Raw genomic sequence first — 19,634 nt, 5'->3', positions numbered from 1 at the left:
CGACTTGGCCTGTCAGGCCTGCCAAACGGCTAACGTGGCCACACCATCTCCTACAGTTAACTTATTCAGTCATTGGCAGATAGCCGCACTTCACTAATCGATGCTTTATACTTCTGATCCTTTGAAAGTGAGAGACCATGTGCTGTATCATTGAAGCTGGACCGGGGCTTGGCAAGTGCTACCATTCATGCTTACGGCCCAAACCCCTTTCTCCGTACTCGAGCTAGTTGACCATGAACAGCATGGACATCCTCACGGCGAATTGAAGATAGACAAATGAAACTGATTTCCCGTCTGTTGAGTTACAGTACACACTGTTGCTACATTTTCTTTTGTTGCGCAAACAGGTAAAAAAAAAAGACAAAGAAAAATGAAAGAATAATACAATATGCTATGCTCCGATGATATACTGGCTTCGTAAGCCTGGCTAATTTGAACAGAAAAAGAGACAGAAGAAAAGGAAAGAAAAAGAAAGCTTTCAGTTGTTGCCCTTTTCAAGCGAGAGCTTCAACATTTTCAACTTTTCTTCAGTGGCCCTGATGGCCTCCCTGACCTCACGACTGTCCGCTACGTTCTTACGTGGCGACGGCGTCGAAGGCGCAGAGCTGTATGCTCCGCTCAGCCGCTCCATGCCGACTCTCTCCTCCAGCCACTGCCACAGCTCGCTCTCTTCGCGCCGCCACATCTCCTCGTAGGCGGCCACGCGGTCCGGGTAGCTGAGGTAGGCGAGGTCGGCACCGTAAGGGTGCCGCGACACCGATCTGCCGCTCGGGCTGAACCCAAACCCGAACCAGCTGGCGACGAGCAAGCCCACCAGCAGACCGTACACGAGGTTGCCCGTGATTAGCGGGCGGACGGTGTCGAGCACGGGGCTGACGATGCCTCGCACGGGCTCCAAGAGGCCCCAGTCTTGCTTGGCAGCCTGGGCACGGGCGCCTCCCTCGGCGTCGCTCGCTGGGCCAGACGTGGGGCCTGCCCTGCCCTTGCGACCCTTCTTCTTGCCCTTGGGCGCGGCACCGTTGCCGGTACCTGCTCGTGGGCGGGACGACACGGATGATTTGAGGCTGGCGAATATTTCTTTGCAGTACTGCTGCTGTCCTGTCACTACTCCGTTCTCGATTGGTCCCTTCAGCCAACTCTTGCCTGTCCATTCGATCGTGCAGTTTACGTTTATCTTGGTCTGATTCTTCTCATCCCAGGTCAGGCAGTACTTTGTCTTGACGGTAAAGACGTTACCGCTGGGCACATCAGGAGTTTGTGTCGAGCATGTTATTGAAACGACCTTTTCAAGATCGATCGTATCCAGCTTCTCCGTTACTATGCATTTGGTCTGCTTGGGCCCTAATGAAGCGTTCAGGGGCTTGGTGTACGAGTACGTCCTTGTCTTGTTCTCCGCTGTGAGACCCTTCTTGTCCTCCATCTGCAGATCAAAACACTTTTGCTCGTCCGTGAGCCACTTGGACATGTATTGACAAGATGATGGCCCGAACATGAGATCGTAGACTTTGCCGAGGGGTGCGGGAATCACGTCAGTGGAAAGGTGCTTGTCATAGTGCGTGTCAGCATCACCGCATTCCGTCTTGCCGTGTGTAGCAGGACCGGGAAAATCCTGAGCTCCCGTCCCGGGTGCGGTGCCACCGGCTGCTTCCTTTGGCTTCTCTGCGGCTGGTAATGCGGCCGATGTCTTTCGACTCGCGACCTTGTCCAGACCATTCTCAGTGGCACCATTTTCTATAGGTTGTGCCACAACCGATTCATTCATCTCGTCCTCGGCATCTTCGTCGTAGACATCTTCCTCATCGTCCTCCGAATCTTCCAATTCGGAACCACTTTGCGTACCGGCCAATGATAGACTGCGCACCTCTTCCACGTCAACCTTTTCCGTCTTGTCACCTCCGGTCTCGTCCAAGCGAACTCCGTTTAGTGAGCTTTGCAACGAAGGGTGACGGATGCCCCAGACTTTGATAATAAGTTGGTATGTCGAGTCACGACTGGCAAAGCTGGCAAAGACGTGCTTGGCGTTGATGGTGCTAATAAGCAATCCGTTCTTGAATAATAAAGCCGTGCTCCGCTTTTCAACCGACAAAATCTCATCAAAACTCATGACCAAAGTCGTTACGTAGCCAAAAATGTTACTGTTGAAACACAAATGGCCCTCGGAAACATACAATCTTCCGTGGGCTAGAATTTGTAATTGCCTGTTTGAAGCTGGTAAGTACACACACACACACACACACACACACACACATACACACGGAACCTCACTCAAAGAGGCCAATGGTTCGAAATCAGGGGATACTCACAGTGCACAGCTGAAATCATCAATCAATAAATCGTCATCTGGTACGCTCTTGAAGAGCTGGTGGAAGTCACGGTTTCGCTTGGCACTAGCGACGGCGAACCCGGTCAACTTGGCCGTGCTGTTATTGCTTATGGCTCCGGTTTGAGTCAGAGCCGTATGAGTAGCAGTGATAGGAGCGCCGATCTGGCCAGACATTGTAGAACTGCCACGCTTCCTGTGCCGTCTGAGGGAGCTCCGGACGCTTCCAGTGCGCTGAAGTCCGGTCGAATCCTCGTATATGCTCCCGGCCGGCGTGCGTTCTGCGCTACCAGGTTCGGCAACTGATCTGGCCTGCGACGAGGACTGCGAATCTGTCTGGCCATTGTTGGCCTCTGTAGGGGCCGACTCGGCCCTCACCCTTGAGGCCATCGAATCCGCAAACCTGGAAGTGACTGGCGAGGTCGCGCTACTCGGAGGGTCGTTAATCCCCAGCTGGCTCAGACTCAAATCGCCCCTGCCTAATGTTTTCACTGCGGGCTCCTGCGACTCCATAGGTTGTCTCTGAGGGTCTGAATACGACTCAACCTCGACTCTTGTATCTCCAGACGAGGGTTTCTCGCGAGATTGGCCACTGTTACCTCCGTTGTTACCGAAGGAAGACGTGCTACTGTTGTTCGCGATGGTGTTGGTCCAGGTGTTAGCTGCGTTCTGCGCGACGTTCTGAGCAGCGGATATCATGGACGAGAAGAAGTTGCTGGTCGGGAGGGGAGACTGTGCGTTCTCGGGAGTCGGAGTAAGAGGCGCTGCTGTGATGTTTGAAAGCTTGCTGGGACCTGCGCTGCCAGAGCCTGACCTCCCACGTCGATGCGCTATTGTAGGAACAGGCTCGACTGGCTTGGGAGCTGCATTACTTGTAGCCCTTTTCGTCGGTGTTTGGCTTGGTAGGTCGTAGGGCTTGCTGTGGTCGGTAGGCGTCGGGGGAGTGTTGACGATGACAGGTGCGGACGTGGCACCGTTTGGTGGTGTCCGAGGCGGATTCCCAGTCTCGATCGTCTGCCCTTTGCTCAATCTCCTGAAGCGCTGGGTAGATGCCTCCTTGGCAGTATCTGCCTGCGAGTCGAGAGTGGGGTTTGGTAAACTTTCGGCGCCAGACCTGTCGATATTTTTGCTGTCCAGAGAATCGTCGCTAGTGGAAGCGGTCGCTGCCGTAGGTGTTCGTTCAGGGCTAATGCTGCCTGTCAACTGTCTATTTGAAGACCTCGAGCGCAGAGCTTTTCGAAAGCGGCCTACGGGGGACGGTGATCGTCCTGCCCCTGCGTTCCGGGGGATAGCAAGACCGGTCTTGCTATGTCGGAGGGATGAGGCTGCCGAGTCGAGAGAATCGGTCCTCTCGATAGAGTCTACAACAGGAAGAGTTGACGACCGGGACGGGCTGTCATTCGAGGAGGGTTCCGGTGGTTCTTGAGTGCCCTTTAGATGTTCTTCTTGCACCAGCGGCGACGAGGTCGTCAGGTAACCGATTTGCGAAGGATGCGTCGACACGGCGGTGGGCCTTGCTGACAGACTATATGATACGGGGTTAAAGTGTCAGACAGTGCGTAGTAGCCAGTGAGAGCTTTAGCCTCTGAGCCTAGGCCCCGGCCGGCGCGACCCTAGTCAGCGCTGCGGGTCCACATGCAGCGGACTTGATGCCGGAAAGCAGCTCGATACCAAAGTACACGTAGAAAAGGATCCATCCGACGAGACCATGGCGAGAGTGAAATGGAAAAACAAAGGGGTAAAGACAAGAATTTGAAACTTCAAATCCAAGATATACCAGGTAATTTGCTTTTTCATGTATGTCTCCCCTCCCATCTCTTTTTTCTGGAAGAAAGGGGGGCTACTATATCAGCCGAGGTTGTCACACGTCACAGGCTTTTAGTGTCTTTGCGCTGTAGCCGCGAGTATTGAACCATCCTAACAGTAAAGTTGGCACCATCCAACGCTCTACCATACAGTTTGGACTGATTCGTGAATGCGACCGGCCGGGGGGATGTAAAAATAAAAATAAATAAAAATAAAAAGAGCGAGCGATGAAGCGGGCTATGATGATGGTCCACTACGCCAAGTCGAGAACTGACGACCAAACAACCAGTTCTTGACGGCGGCGCCGCAACTTGCAGCAGTGGTAGGAAAGACAAAAGTGCATTCATTTACGGTACATTAGGCAGACATGAATAGAGGGGGAGCGTGCAGGAGCAGTGACATGAGAAGAAGAAATTGGGGTAAGCTTACGAGTCTTCATCAGTCTCCACCGCCGCTAGACTGGCTTGACTGGCATCATCTGGCTGATGAGGCGGTTGCCGATCCTCCTCTGCGATTGAAAATGAATGATTGCCCGTGTCCTCGTTTAAGTCGCTTTCGTTGGTATACCGGCTGCTGGCTGGACTTCGACCGCGTATTCCAAGGTCTTCACTACTGGCGTCGCTACCTAGGTGCTGCTGCTGCTTCTTGCGTCGCCTTTTCTCTGCCAGCGCTCGCGGCAACAGTTTTCCCAGACCCGTGGCAGACGTTGAGCGATCTGAGCCGTTGGCGTCCATGATTTATTTTATTTGCTGCCGGCAGCCTGGGCCCTGAAATTCCAGGGTCAATCCAGCCCAGGCGAAGATTGTTGACTTAGAATTTGGGGCTTGAGACAGGCGTTTTTATTTTCCGCCTAGGAATCAATTCAGCCGTTGTTGTGTGTTGTTGTTGCCAGCACGAGCGTGGTGCTCAATCGATGCGAATTGATGTGTGTGATGCGATGCGATGTGACGCGTTTGCAATTGCAAAACCTAGAAATAGAATACCTAGACACCTGCCCTTCCTTGTTCATAGATCCAGGTGGAGCTGATCTTATAATGACGGGACGGCAGTTATCTTGGTTTCAAGGGTGTTCAGACTTATAAAGCATGATGATGTAGCTGTAATGGTAAAAGGTAATAATAATGCTGTTGTAGTAAAACTGTAAAAAGAACAGTCGGCTAGATGTCAAAGATTGGGATTACTACGATTGGGAAAGAACAATTCATCAGTCAACCCGTCCAAAACGGTGAATGAGGGAGGCTGAAGAATTGTTCCGCAGTGATTGCGAGTGAGACTCCCCCCTTTTGGTTTCACTAGGTGTCAAGTGGGGGACGAAACAAAAAATCAACACACTCGATGCATCTTCGCAATCGTCATCAATTTTCTCCTGTGCGTTTACAAAATCGCTCACACGGAAAATACGGCTCGATATGGATTTTATTTTTATCACGAGGATGATTGTTCTCCCCTTGTTTTGTCGTCAGAGTATTTCATTACTAGCTTGGCTTCGAAACTCGCCTGCCATGGTAAATAGCAACCAAACTTTCTTGGCCAAGCGCATTGTACCTTCAATGCTGTCACCACTGTTGTCATCGTCGATCCAAGTATTGTTTACCCTCACGGGCACAAGTGTTTTGCCCCACATGGCTGATCCTGGCTTCTAGCCTAGCTCATACCGGCCACCACATGGCATCGGTCAGTGTGGATCCACATAAACCTTGAGAAGCTATTTTGACAGTCCTAGATCGGAGGATACAGTAAGACGGTTCCTGGACAGATGTAAACAATGTATATAATATAGTAGTAGTAAAATCGGATTCTTACAAAGCGACAAAGTGTATTACATGAACAATTGTTTACCTAGCGAAGTTTATACATCCTCGACTATCAGCTTAGACCAAGTAGGATTTAAAGGCGTCGCACTTTACTTACTGCGGCACGTCAAAGTGTCTGTTTGCGTGTCATGTTTATTTGCTGACTTTGCAGAATTACTCTGCTATCGTCGGAGCCCCATGTTTACTACACTCTCAAAACAACCATGTAATGATTTGCAGAAGTCAATTCAATCTCTGGAAGGGGGTTGGTCGAATCATATGTTCCATTATATTCGATTGATGTTCCTTGCAGCAGCTATGTCGCAGCATGCCTAGGTGCGGAATACGGTCATACTGTATTGGATTTGGCAGCCATGGGTTGGAATGAAGGACCCATAGAATTTGGAGAGGGAGGAGGTTGTCATATTGGCGTTTGTTGAATTGAGTGACTAATCCCAGCCATCAAAGTTCGATTTGGAAGCTGGACTACAGCTACAGTGAGTGTACTACTGTATACCAACCAATAGTGCGGGTTGCCCCTCTATTTCTGGCATAATTCTTAACGAGCAACCCTGTCCCTGCGAAATCGACGCCCAGATGCTTCTTCGGACAGAGGTCTCAACTGCACCGAAACTCAATCTTCTTGCGCGAGTGGCTACATCCCGGCCAGGCACGTCTGCCTAAATGTGCTACGAGAAGCCAGGCTGTTGATCACACCGAGAAAAAAAAAAGAACAATCACATCAGGCAGCATGGATGCAGCACCTTTGATCAAGGTAAGGAAGCCAGAGATTCCTTCTCATTTCACAACCCGAAAGTGCGTGCTTGTCCGAACTGGTTTTCCCCCTAACATGGGATCTGTTTCAAGGCACACGACCATGCCAGGAACGCCGCCCTTGCCCACACCGACACGACGGTCGCCATTAACGAGCATGCGCTCGCGGCCGGCGAGTTTTCCAACGCCGCCAGGTCGACCACAAGCGCCGAGGCCCTCCGCACGCTGAAGCTTCTCGAGCAGCATCACCAGAGGCTCTCGGACCTGCTCAAATTGCCGCTCGAGCGACCCCCGCGCACATCCCAAGTCGACGATGATGACCGTGCCGGGGCTGAAGCGAACCACAATGAAGACCTGAGTGAGAAGTCATCGGCTAGGCCGGCCTCCTCAGGCGGTACCGACGACATGTCTCCGAGGAGAAAGTCGGCGGTGGCTTCTTCCGGAACTCCGGCGTCACAGCAGCAGCAGCAACGGCGGTATCCGCCTTCGCGGGAGCTGTCGTCGTCGATCGCGAGCAACCTGGCATCCGCGCGCGGCATCCGGTCCTCGCATCGTGGTCATCCCCTCGCGCCGAGCGTATCCAACGACCAGGCACCCGGGAGCCTGGATGGTCATCCTAGCAGAGATGTCGGTCGGTCCAAGATGCAGAACATGCTGGGGCAGAAGCCAAAGCCCAGCTGGGTGCCGCCCACGGAAGCTCCGCAGAAGTCGGAGAAGGGACAGGCCCGACAGCAGCAAACAGAAAGACCTGCAGAGGAGCCGAGTGAGGATGGGTATTCCCGGTTCTACAGCACGTTTGGGAGCCTGATCAAGGGTCTCTCCGCCCCTTTGGCCTTTGCCGGACTGCCTCTGATCGCGGAAGAGTCGGCGCCTGAGCCTCCCAATTCTCCGGACCCGGCAACTGCCAAGAAAAGCCGGCCCTCCAGGGCACAGCATGTTGCTCCCGAGCCGGACCTGGCTAGGATTTATTCCAAGGCAACGCTCCAGGCGCTCGGGCAGAAAGGGCATGCTCCGAACGACTCGTTCTACTTTGTGCCGGCCACCGGGGGCACCGTGTCGTATGCAAACATTCTCAGCTTTGATCAAAAGGAGAGGCGTCGCAACTTGGCATCGATCCACGACGGCCACGAACATCCCGACATGAGCCCGGAGGATGCGGCCGACGAAGATGACTTTGTCGACGCGCGGGAGTCGCAAGCCTCGTCTTCCATGTCTCCTGGCGTAAAGAAGCGTATCGGCAGCAGCAAGTCGACCAAGGATCTACACAACGTAGTGGAGGAGCTCTACCTCGAGAACAAGGGGCTGAAGGAAATGCTAGACAAGTTGTCCAAGAGGCTGCATACGTTCGAGGCTAATGCGCAGAACTACGCGATGCAGTCGAGCATGCGGTTTGTGCGTCCCGGATCTCCCTTGTCGTCCTCGGGTGGCGGTGGTGGTGGCATTGGGGGCGATGAGGCCCTTCGCCGCAGAAACCAGGAACTGGAACAGGAGCTTGCGGCGGCGGTAAAGCGAATGGAAGCCTTGGAGAAGGAGTACACGCATGTTCGAAAAGTCAATGGGCAGTACCGAGAGAGATGGGAGAAGCTCAAGGCGGGTGCCAAGGCCAGAAGGGAGGCACAGGTGGCAAGCGGGGAAGGCGATTCTTCTCGTTCACAGGCTGGTTGATGTAGTGATTTATGAAGGGCAAACAAAGACTGGAGTATTGGTTGCCAGATGCCCAACATGATACCAGTTAGGAAAATCAGATTAACAGGTGTGCGGGACCCTAAACTAGCTTTCGTCCATACTAGCAACCCTTTCATCCAGTTTTCTCATCATCTCGGCTTCATTGTCGACAACTGATTCTGGACCTTGTGAGACGTCTCCGTTCTTCCGTAACTGCAACCCTCTCCTCTGCATTTCCGCCTCGACGAGCCGCCTGGTGAGCAAACCACCCTCCCCGCCGAGCAGGGCAGGAACCAAAGCCTTATCCCCAGACTCCAACGCCGCCTTCTGCTGCCTTACCCAGCCCTCGAGGCTCCTCAGACCGACGACCAAAAACCCGAGCTCCTCGCGCTCAACGTCAAACACCTCCCACCACTCGCACTCTGGCATCTTGGCGCCGAGGTCACGGGCGGCGTTGTAGACGGCGGCGACGGCCAGGGCGCTGGGCTGGTGAGTCAGGTACAGCAGCTGCGGGGAGAGCAGCGCGGCATTGAGGTAGGCGACGGCGCGCTCCGACACCACCTCGCGCGGCTGGGCGAGGAAGTCGAGCGCTTGCAGATACGTCACGGCCAGGGGGTGCGGGAGCGCGACGCGCGTGTCGAAGGACAGGGCGTACAGGATGCGGCCCTCGAGGGCGAGGATGCGGTTATGCGCGGCGAAGTAGTCGGCTTCGCTCTGGTAGTATTTCGTCGGGTCGTTGGTGACGTCGTCGGGATTGGTTGTGCGTGAGGATGGTCGGGCGAGAGGCGAGACTGGGGAGAGGAGGTAGGCATATACGTTTGTCACGTCGCGTGGGGACCGGGGGAAGGGTCCGCATTTTGCGACGATGTAGATGCATGCGGCGGAGACATCCTGGTAGGGGGTTGCGCAGTAAACTGTCAGTCGATTTTCAGGGTTGAACAAAGTTGGTCCTGCTAGAGAACCACTAGAGCAGTCCGGGCTGTGCAGGGTAGACAAACGCTGAATTCATGCTGCATCTCGGAATCCACAAGCCAGTATCGAGCGAGTATTACATTGGCTTGCGCTGTGGTGGACTGTGGAAGCTGCAACAGCAGCCCTGCGGCTTGGGTGAGGCATTGGGTCGTGTAGAATATTGTGTCTTGAAGATCAGTAGGAAGTGAGCTAAACCTGGCGCGTTGATGCAGCTGTTCAGGTGTGACGAGGGAGTTGGACATGTGGGCCATTTTGAAGAAGAGGTTGTTTGCGACACGGTAAAGCATGAATATATTAAAGCTATCCTGGACGCATGTTTCCAATTGTTGATGTAATTAAGAGCTTTGTTGTAGTTGCGGTGGGGATCCAATGTGGAATCCTGGGCAATTGAGGTGCTGATAAGATAAGCCAAATTGGCAGGGATAGCTCCTGTATCCAACGTTCTTTCCATTTAACCATTGTACCGTAATTGTTAGGGAATTCTTTTTTTTTTTTTTTTTTTTGTTATTCCTTTCTCCGTGTCGTCTTCCTCTTTTTCCTTCCCAAACTGCGCCTAATTTCACAAGAGCTGCGAGCAACAGTGGTCTAACCCTTTGACCGACTTTCTCAAACGTTATCCAAGGTGAGGGAGCAAACCCCTCACTATCAACAGACAATCAATATCGATGAATTCATGACTCACTAGTGAAATTAAGCTGTACCCATTTACTGGGACTATTTGCGGAGTTTTGCGGGGAAACGGAGATAGGCGTGTACAAAGCAGTTACTGTAGTAGTCTTGTCGCAATCTTTCCAGCAGCTCGGATTCACTTCGGACCCGTCCACATGGGCAAGGGGATGAGCTTGGTATTTGCCAGTCGGTCAGTGTATTAATATAGATCTCAGTGTGACCCTCAAGTCTTACAAGTGAGTTTGTTCCTCCTTCAGTTCCATCGTTGGCACCATCAGCCCACGGAGTAGCCAGACATCCCTTCTGCCCCTCTCCCTTTGAGCAGTTCAAGTCAAACATCCATTGACAGGATGCAACTCTCCAGTCTCACACTTCTCGGCGTGGCGGCACCGGCGATGGCGGCAAAAACAGGAGGGTGCTCGGCGCCTTCTCAACTGGAAGCCATCATTGCGCGTGGCCACCTCAAGGTTGGGATGACGGGTGCATACAAGCCCTTTTCTTACCTTGTCCCCAACTCAACCACCAACTCGTCGTCTTCGGGCTACATTGGCGCAGATGTCGACATGGCCAAGTCGCTATCTGAGGCCATGGGCTTGACCAAGGAGCCCGAGTTCGTGCACGCCACGTTCGCCAACATGACGACCGAGATCAACGAGGGCAGGTACGACATTGGCATGACGGGAGTCTCGATAACGCTGGCCCGGGCTCGTTCTTGCTTTTACTCGAACCCGCTGATCCGGGTCGGGAAGGTGGCCACGGTCCGGTGTGAGGATGCGTCCAAGTACCAGTCGCTGGCGGCCATAGACGTCGAGGGCGTGCGTGTGGCGACGCCCTCTGGCGGCAGCAACGAAGTGTTCGACCGGGCAAACCTCAAAAAGGCCGAGATCATTGTCTACACCGAGACCGATAACAACATCATCTTCCAGGCAGTTGTGGACAAGGAGGCCGACGTCATGATCACGGACAGGATCGAAGCGGAGCTCCAGGCCAAGATGAACCCCGGTGTTCTTTGCGCCGTCAACCCAGAAGAACCGTTTAGCTTCGAGGAGATTGGGTACATAATGAAGAGGGATGTGGTGCTGCAGCAGTTTGTCAACCAGTGGCTCCATATCCAGCAGGGCAGCGGTGCCTGGAATCAGACTCTGCAGACTTGGATGGACTACCCATGGCCACACACTTGAGCAATGTGGGAGGAAACCAGGGGCAGATAACCTTTGGCAGGGAACCTGCTCTCGGGGTTTGAACGAATAATAGATGTTCATAGCTTGATCGGTACTAAGCCTGAACCGACTCGCATCAACATTTATTAGCGCAGGGCCCTGAAAGATAGCTGGATAACTAGGTATTTGGGTCCCTGCCTGCTGAACTCACCTTACGAAGACAGCATGGGTACGGGTACATTACGGAAATAACTGCGCAAATGAACGCCATCCTCCTAAGCCTCTAGACCCGCATGAATACAACATGCCTGCCTCGAGATCAGCGTACATCTGAAAGACAAGACAAACTATAACGGCCGCGTCACCTTTGGACTCGGTGTCGTGGCCAAGGCTAGCTGTATAGGCTCTTGTCACGCTTTACATGTACCAAGTTACGGCTGTTTCTTGCAACATATAATTCTAAAACGGGCTCTTTACCAAACTCGGGGCCAACCATCACTGAACTCGAATGTTATTCTAGAAAAAAGCCCACTTGCCGACCACCATAGCGAAACGAACCTGGACACAAGTAGGACTAGACCCTAGTGGCCTGATGTTTGACGATGCTATCTGACATGCCAGCCCATTAATGGGACGCATCTGCACTAATCGCGCCAGTTGGTTGAATCTAGCTGAAAGATTCCCGAAAGGGGTCCCGTCTGATAAAAATGCTTCAAAAACCAAGTTGAGTCCAAATGCCGATAGACACAACCGTGGTAATGGCTTCTTTGTCTAAATGCGCCCTAGTGCCATGCATGTTGTTTCTCACTAGCTGGCTTGCACCCTACTCCTTAGTCTATAAGCATTGTCATGTACTCTGGCTGACTCAGAAAGCAACAGGCAGTCCTCGAGTGTGCATATGAAGATTACTGACATTGACAACAAACCATTTCGAAGGATCTCCTGTCAATAAAGACCATCCAGTGTTTTTTTTACCCCTTGCACTTCTGGAAGTGTGTCAGGCGATCTACCATCTCAAATCCTAGAGGAATGTTTCCTTTGACTCGTGTTTTACTATAAGGAAGCATCACCGTGATGCTTTTTCCGCGCTTGTTAGTTTACACACCTACCGATGTGAAGAAACCCTTTTGCCTTGGAGGAGAGTAGCGCTTATCTTACTGTCGAGACGATGACTAGTTCATCTACCCTGTATACACTTGCAATACTGAGTTTTTTTTTTTTTTTTTTTAACAATGCTTGAGAGCGAATGCGCCGCGCGACTTTTGATATTTTTTTTCGTCTCAATATCATCCCAATAATTGTCGTTTCAACCGCAGCAATGTTGGCAAGTACTGATCACTATTTGCTTTTTAAACTTTGAGGATGAAGTTCAACCAAGGTTTATATCCCGTTTGACATGAGCAAGCAAAGCTTGCATGCAGATCGAAGGACCCTGCTTGTCAAATCCCGTGGGGCCTTGCCGCTCACTCCGAATTCGTCGGCCGCCGCCTCCAGGGTAGGTAGGTATCGAACTGATTTACGGGGAACTGGTAGGAAAATCCATCAGCCTTCAACTGAGCTTCACGCCACAACCCCCCAACAAAATAGGCCCAAGCCAGGAATCCCTGGGCTACCGCCCTCGAGACTATAACCATGTTTACGGGCTACTCATGGGTAGGAGAGACAGGGATAGTTCCAAGGAATATTGCAAATCAGGTCTTGAGAGGTTCTCGAAATAGGGGACACCTCCCTCCCCTCTTTGTCGGGCTCTTCCAAGGCCTGAATGCAAGACCCCATCGGTGCGGTTCAATAATTCTTCCATCGTGTTTTTATTCACTCAGTTCCTTTTATGGAGCTTTGTCTTTTTGTTGATGGCAATCATATTTGTGCATCCTGGAAGCCACTCAGGGCCTGCTTCTGGTTTCTCCAAGAGGTAGTACTAGGTCCGAACTTGCATAAGGGGGGAAAAGCGTCCCAATATATTAATCAGCAAAAGAAAAACGATTTTTAAAAAAAAAGGAGAGAGGGAAAACATCCCGACTGCTTACTGCAGACCAGATTCAGAAGCCATATTCCTGGACTGAGCCCAAGCAAATTGGTTTGCAGTGGTTTGTCGTGGGGTCGAAGATGCAGAAACTACCCGGGCCTGCTATACATGGCTCGACAAACCGTACCCCAGGGGGCAATAATGCCTTTTATAATATTGGTATGTTGACTGTTGAATCCATCTCCTCACCAGGTGCTACATGTTCAAGGGGTAAACAACCCACTCTCAAACCACTTATGCGATGCGATGGAGGTTTTTTGATAACCGCCTGCTCATAACTCAGCTTCCCAATTGGTTTCTCTTATTCTTTGATTTAAGATTCCTTGATACTGTGATATTTTTTTCTTTTGTCTTCTTCAGAACAAAAGCCCCCTCATCATTTCGCCTTATTTCCTGATATGACCTTGTCACCCAAGCGTTGACATCAACTCGACCCAGCAAACGACTACAGACACATCCCCGATCTCAACATGCGCCGGCGGCTCGCCCTGGCCGACATAGACAGGGTTCCACTGGGCCTGCAGCACGCGCGAGCTGTGGCCGTGGCCGGGGTCGGCTTCTTCCTCGACTCTTACGACATCTTCGCCATCGACCTGATCACGACCCTGTTGGGGGTCGTCTTTTGGCAAGGGGCCCCGGACCACGCCGACAACGGGTTCGGTGGCAACGGCGGCAAGCTCCCGTCGACGGTGGACCAGGCGCTAAAGGCCTCGACCAGCGCCGGCATCGTCGTCGGCCAGCTCGTGTTTGGCTGCCTCGCCGACGCCTTTGGTCGTCGCAAGATGTACGGCATCGAGCTCTGCATCATCCTCGTCTCTACCTTGTGCTTTGCCCTGGCGAGCCCCAGCTCCTCCATCAGCTCGACAGGGATCTTGGTGTTTTGGAGGGTCATGATGGGTGTTGGCATCGGGGGTGACTATCCGTTGTCTTCGGTCATTACTTCCGAGTATGATTGCTACCTTTTTGCGGTTTTAATAACTCCCCTTTTGAGGTTTGAATTCATGGACTAAAAAAAAGCTTGTTTTTTTTTCTCTTTTTACCCTTTTTTTTAGATTTGCACCCACCCGCTGGCGAGGCGCCATGCTTGCCGCCGTGTTTTCGATGCAAGGTATCGGCCAGCTGATCGCGGCGGTTACGACGTTGGTGGTGACGGTAATCTTCAAAGAGTCCTTCATCGACATCGGCAAGGTGTCGGAGTGCGATTCGACCTGCAGGATGGCTGCAGACAGGTCGTGGCGCCTGATCGTGGGCATCGGCGCGGTACCGGCCTGCTTCGCCATGTACTACCGCATCACCATACCGGAGACGCCTCGCTATACCTTGGATGTCGCCCAGGATATCGAAAAGGCCGAGGCCGACGTCAAGGCCTACATGGGCAGCCAGAATGAGGGTACCGTCGATCCTTTGATCCAAGCTAGGGCCAAGAGGTTGGCATCCATATCCCTGGATATTCCTTCCGCTTCATGGCCTGACGTGTACTCGTATTTCCGGCAATGGAGACACTTGAAAATCCTCGTTGGGACTACCGTGCCTTGGTTCTTTCTGTAAGACTTGTTTGCTGCGAGAAAGGAACAGCATTAGCTGTTATTATTCTACTCTTGACTCTGTGACTCTGACAAGGTTATGACATGATACACCCAGTGACCTGGCATTTTACGGCCTCGGACTGAACACCACCCTGGTGCTGAAATCGATAGGTTATTCACGACACGAGAACTTCTACTACAGCTTATACGACAACGCAGTGGGGATGATAATCCTCACCTGCGCGGGCTCCCTACCAGGCTACTGGATGTCGGTTCTGACCATCGACACCTTTGGCCGGCGCCCGATCCAGATCATGGGCTTCCTCGTGCTGACCATACTCTTCTGCGTGCTGGGATTTGCGTACCACCACCTTTCGGACGGCTCGATGCTGGCGTTGTACATCGTGGCGCAGTTCTTCTTCAACTTTGGCCCCAACACCACCACCTTCATCACGCCGGCCGAGGTGTTCCCGACCCGCTACCGGGCCACGGCCCACGGCGTGTCGGCGGCCATGGGCAAGATCGGCGCCATCCTGGCCCAGAGCATCAGCATCCCGCTGCTGGAGCACGACGGGCCACCGAGCGCCTCGGCCTCGTGCGAGGGGCTCGCGTGCTCGCGCTCCCTCCCCAAGCTGATGCTCATCTTTGCCGCCTTCATGCTCATCGGAACGCTGACGTCGACGCTCGTCCCCGAGACCAAGGGCGCGACCCTCGAGGAGTTGGCGGGGGAGCTAAGCGATCCTGGTGGTGGAGGTGGCGGGGGTCCTAGCTTCGGAATGGGAAAGTCGTCATCCAGGGGCGTTGGTGGCGGCGGTGGCGTCGACAAGGGGCCCGCGGAACCGGGCTCGAGGGCAAGGCGCTGTTTTCAAAACGCCTTCCCCGGCGGAAAGCCAGCGGGATTCCAGCGGGCGCTAGCCAGGGCAAGTCCTCGCGTCGGGATCATGAGTGGGCTCCATGTCGAGGACCAGGAGGCTCTACCACGGCAGCAGCAGATGACGCAGAGCAGCAGCAGCAGCAGCAGCGCGAGGGGTTTCAAGAAGGTGCCGTCGAGGGGCTGGCCGTTTCCCAACGTTGCGGCCAGCTCGAAGCAGGGGTTTGCCGTGGGGAGAACCGGCGAGAAACGGACCCGAGGCAAGGGCAAGACGAAGAGAGGTGCGGGGGAGAGCGGCGCTGAGATGATGAGTGACGGCCATACGGCGACGACGGGGGATGAGACGGATCCAAACGACAGGTTCGCGTTTGTTGGTGAGGATGCGGCGGCCATGCAGGTGTTGGCGTCGACGCAATCCTTGACTCCCGGTTGGGGAGCTGGCTGGGGGAGGATGGATAGGGGAGGCCGGTCAGCCTCCAAGGATAATATGTTATTACAGGATGTGGGCAGCCTACTTAGATAATATAGAGTTAATAAGGTACATGTATATAGCAAAGCCCTTGATATTTGTCCCCTCGTCAGTAAGGCCGGCTAGTTTTACGAGGGAGAATCGCCATCCATCTAATCATTTGTGTATGACTGAGCTCATTCTAGCATTCCTAGAGCTCATCATTCTCTGAATCCTCTTGGTCAATGCAGCAGCTTCAACATTGGAGGCTACATGTATTTCCAAGTTGTTGATGCTGTCTTTTACTACTTCCCTCCTTGCTGAAAGTTTTCGCTTAAAGTTGCCAGGGGAGGTACCCAACGTTAGATTCTCGGTCAATTAAGCATGCGGTTCAGTATGGCAGGGATAAGCTCTGTGATGTGCATACAGACTCTCCTGTTGCCATCAAGGTTATATGCTAATGTACATATTCAATTTAAGGCGGCATCCTGCTGGGGTAAAATATATTCACCCTCGGGTTTACCATGAAGAGTCAGGGAAACCTGGACCCCCTGATCTGCGCAAAGCTGATGAATGCGGACCTACAATTCTCATCCAGATAACGTACATGACCTCCAAATCCCAAGTGTTAAAGCCACTATCTAAGATTATGTAGATGATCAGCTCGTCCCAAATGGCATCTTCTTGACCGTCGTCCGAAAACAGTTAGGGTTTTTGATATCCTTTTTTTCGGAACGTGTTAATGAATCTCGAATCTGTTGACTGGAACAAGGTTTCCGGCAAGGAGCGAAAGTGGAACCTGAAAATGCTCTATTCTGTCGATCCCAACGATACCGGAGAGGGAGCCGCGTAATCCAATCCAAGGCAACAAAAGATCACCGATGCCATGTGTCCTAACAGTAAGGCTCACCAAAGCTATCACACACTGGCGTCAATGCGTACAGAATGAGACCGAGTTCGGCAACGGAGTTTGTTTGCAAGAAGGGCGTGGGCAACTGTGTCTGCCTCATCTATAATGACTCGGCTTCGAATGCACGGGTTATGGTTTATCCAAGCCCAAGCCCAAATTCTGGATAGATGACAGGTCAAAGAAGGGCAAAAGCTCGGGCAAGGATGAACAATGAATTCTTTACCAAATGCTTATCGGCCTCCTTATTGCAGATGTCCGTGTTCGCCAAAAAAAAAAAAAAAAATATAAAAAAAAAATCGTAGATTAGAAAGTCGCAGGAGCAGAACAGATATAATCGCAGACATTTCACTGGCTCGTAAAATTAGCATTATAGTTAGCATGCATCTCTAGAGCAAATACCTGAAAAAAACTTGCTGTGCGATATACCTGGAGTATATACCTATCGGCCTTGACCGAGTGGCCGATAGACTACTAATTTTAGCATCTTATAAGCTTACTGTTAATTTTACCATATTTATCAAGCGATACTGGGAAAACTGTGCATACTTAACCGGGATAGTAATATGATCTGGATATATGCCAACCTTGCCTAGATAGCCATCTAGGTATATGTTAGGTAGATATTAGGTATACACATAATTCTAGACCTGCCCAAGCGGGAAGTATAGTATATGTGAAATACCCCCACAAGTGATTTTCTATTGGATCATGTCCTGTATCCAAAGTCTTGGTCTCTTGGTATCGACAGCCTCAGCTATCCGTACAACTCTACTGGTCAATGGCTCGAGGCTTGCATTTTAGCTTTTCTGCAAGTTTACTCTTTGCCAGGTTTTGTGCATACGATTCTTACTCTACCTTGGAATAGTCTTTTTGGTCCGGTCACGGACGTTACGAACATATTAATCAACAGAGCGACTTGTCCATTTACTAAGTAAATCATCACCCTATACTATACACAGTATATTGTAGGTTTTATAGTTTACTATGTATGAGACCCCGAGTCACTCTGACTCGAGTCAACGTTGGGACTTATGAGTCGTGACAACTGATGCGGTAGCTAACCGTGCTTGCTTACACACGTTAGATTCAGTTGAATTGATAAAAAGAGAGGAAATGGAACAAAGCCCGCTAATAAGCATACCTATGTATACCTGCTGATCAATTGATTTGGCCGACAAGATTACCTAGGTATCGTTCGTTACCTGGGTAGGTAAGGACTGCATACCTACCTTACCTGTAAAGGGGTAAGCTTGTCCAAAGGGCTTGCTGGGCTGTCCTGGTCGGTTAATTAAGAAGGCAGCGTGAACTGAATCGATGTCGTATTATAATTCCCGAATAACCTTCCACTTGTTCCTGCCTAAACCCCGCTTGCGCGGGCTGTCAGTCCCGGATGCACGTGTGCAAATATTGGATTTCATCAAAGATCTCATTTTGCCAAGATTTTAAAAGCTACTTAAGCACAGATTCAACGCGGATCTTCAACGAAAAGAAAAAAAACACCCCTAAATGCCGGTGGGTCGGGAAATCTCAAAACGGCAGGTCAATTGACAACATGAGCGCTCACTACGCGTTCAAAGAGGTCTGATGACGATCAGGAAGTGCTTTTGCCCAGAGACTACCAAGAAATCGGTTTCCTTTCCAAAGCTCCGGCGCTATATCCAACCTGCCGAACACGCGATACGGGGCTGATCGCTCGATATACTCCGTACGCCGTACGCCTCGGCTTTCGTTCTACGCTGATGGTCTTTGATTGGACCGCCTGCAACTCCCCTGGCGGTGATTGACGGGAGCCAAGATGATGGATGCACTGAACTGCACGTATATATGTACGAAGCAGACTCTGTGGCATTGGCATACTGCCCATCACAATCCAATGTGATAAGGCATGCCTTTGTTTATTGATATTGCTGGGCGCGCAAGGCAATCTTACGCGCGAGACATTAAGAGGAGATAATGCTTCTCCCCCGGTCCAGGATAGATAGGTCTGGTCTAGCCGATACCACCTAAACTAGACGTAAAGGGACTTGGTAGCTAACCTTAGTTGGTACCATATCGGTTTCTACGTAGTATCTCTTACCTCACAACAGCTAGCTATTGCTATCAAATCGACGTCGCAGCCGAGGCAACATGGATGGATTCCATGCTTTGGGGGAATTGGGGAGCTCGGTTCTGGTCCGAAATGCTGCATGCATCGATGAGGCGCAGTGACTTTGGAAGCTCCCAGTGCCTGAATTGCCCTTGCCCTTCCAAAGTGTCCACTAAAACACAGGTGGGACTAAGGGTCTGTCCGCACTCCGCCCAATCCACTGCACTGCATCCACCCGCGTGACCAACGGAGGAAATACCAATTCCTACCACCACCACAAGGTACTCCGTACATGGTATTGCGCGCAGTAACTTAGTTAACTTTTGGCCGCCTTGGTTCACTTCACCCCCCCTGCTCCAGCTCCCAGTTCTATTTTTCCACTCTTGTGAGCTTAATCCACTTTGAGAACTCCCCCTCCCATACATACATAGCCTGCAAAACCTATAACAAAATGTCATTATAGGACATCATTTGAGCTAATTCAAGCAGTGACACGACCTGATGGGAAATGAAGACGCACACATGATGGTTGCTTTCGCTTACAGTAAATGTCGTGGGCCGCATTGGAGAGGGCGACGAGCGGAGGTGTCCCCTCCCCTTGGCATTGG

General features: G+C 51.9%; 5 protein-coding genes across 5 annotated transcripts; 3 read left to right on the top strand and 2 right to left on the bottom strand.

The window, feature by feature from the left end:
* Positions 1 to 137: 137 nt before the first annotated feature.
* On the bottom strand, positions 138 to 5,302 carry PgNI_04081 (uncharacterized protein). Its single transcript, XM_031124133.1, has 3 exons — positions 4,556 to 5,302; positions 2,304 to 3,845; positions 138 to 2,198 (listed from the first exon to the last, which is right to left on the bottom strand). Exons 1-3 carry the CDS (start codon positions 4,858 to 4,860, stop codon positions 479 to 481), a joined length of 3,567 nt encoding a protein of 1,188 aa, XP_030984897.1. The 5' UTR covers positions 4,861 to 5,302; the 3' UTR covers positions 138 to 478.
* Positions 5,303 to 6,496: 1,194 nt separating this feature from the next.
* PgNI_04080 (uncharacterized protein) lies at positions 6,497 to 8,914 on the top strand. The gene is made up of 2 exons (XM_031124132.1): positions 6,497 to 6,694; positions 6,787 to 8,914. Exons 1-2 carry the CDS (start codon positions 6,671 to 6,673, stop codon positions 8,356 to 8,358), a joined length of 1,596 nt encoding a protein of 531 aa, XP_030984898.1. The 5' UTR covers positions 6,497 to 6,670; the 3' UTR covers positions 8,359 to 8,914.
* PgNI_04079 (uncharacterized protein) lies at positions 8,464 to 9,581 on the bottom strand (the record flags this gene model as incomplete). Its single annotated transcript, XM_031124131.1, has 2 exons — positions 8,464 to 9,249; positions 9,357 to 9,581. 2 exons carry the CDS (start codon positions 9,579 to 9,581, stop codon positions 8,464 to 8,466), a joined length of 1,011 nt encoding a protein of 336 aa, XP_030983415.1.
* Positions 9,582 to 10,349: 768 nt separating this feature from the next.
* PgNI_04078 (uncharacterized protein) lies at positions 10,350 to 11,180 on the top strand (the record flags this gene model as incomplete). Its single annotated transcript, XM_031124130.1, has 1 exon — positions 10,350 to 11,180. The coding sequence occupies one exon, from the start codon at positions 10,350 to 10,352 to the stop codon at positions 11,178 to 11,180; it is 831 nt and encodes a 276-aa protein (XP_030983414.1).
* Positions 11,181 to 13,265: 2,085 nt separating this feature from the next.
* PgNI_04077 (uncharacterized protein) lies at positions 13,266 to 16,105 on the top strand (the record flags this gene model as incomplete). The annotated part of the gene is made up of 4 exons (XM_031124129.1): positions 13,266 to 13,344; positions 13,624 to 14,131; positions 14,238 to 14,729; positions 14,827 to 16,105. The coding sequence occupies 4 exons, from the start codon at positions 13,266 to 13,268 to the stop codon at positions 16,103 to 16,105; spliced, it is 2,358 nt and encodes a 785-aa protein (XP_030983407.1).
* Positions 16,106 to 19,634: the final 3,529 nt, after the last annotated feature.

This window comes from Pyricularia grisea (genome assembly GCF_004355905.1).
Source record: "Pyricularia grisea strain NI907 chromosome Unknown Pyricularia_grisea_NI907_Scaffold_2, whole genome shotgun sequence".
NCBI classification, from domain to species: domain Eukaryota; kingdom Fungi; phylum Ascomycota; class Sordariomycetes; order Magnaporthales; family Pyriculariaceae; genus Pyricularia; species Pyricularia grisea.
This window is presented reverse-complemented; position numbering and strand designations above follow the sequence as displayed.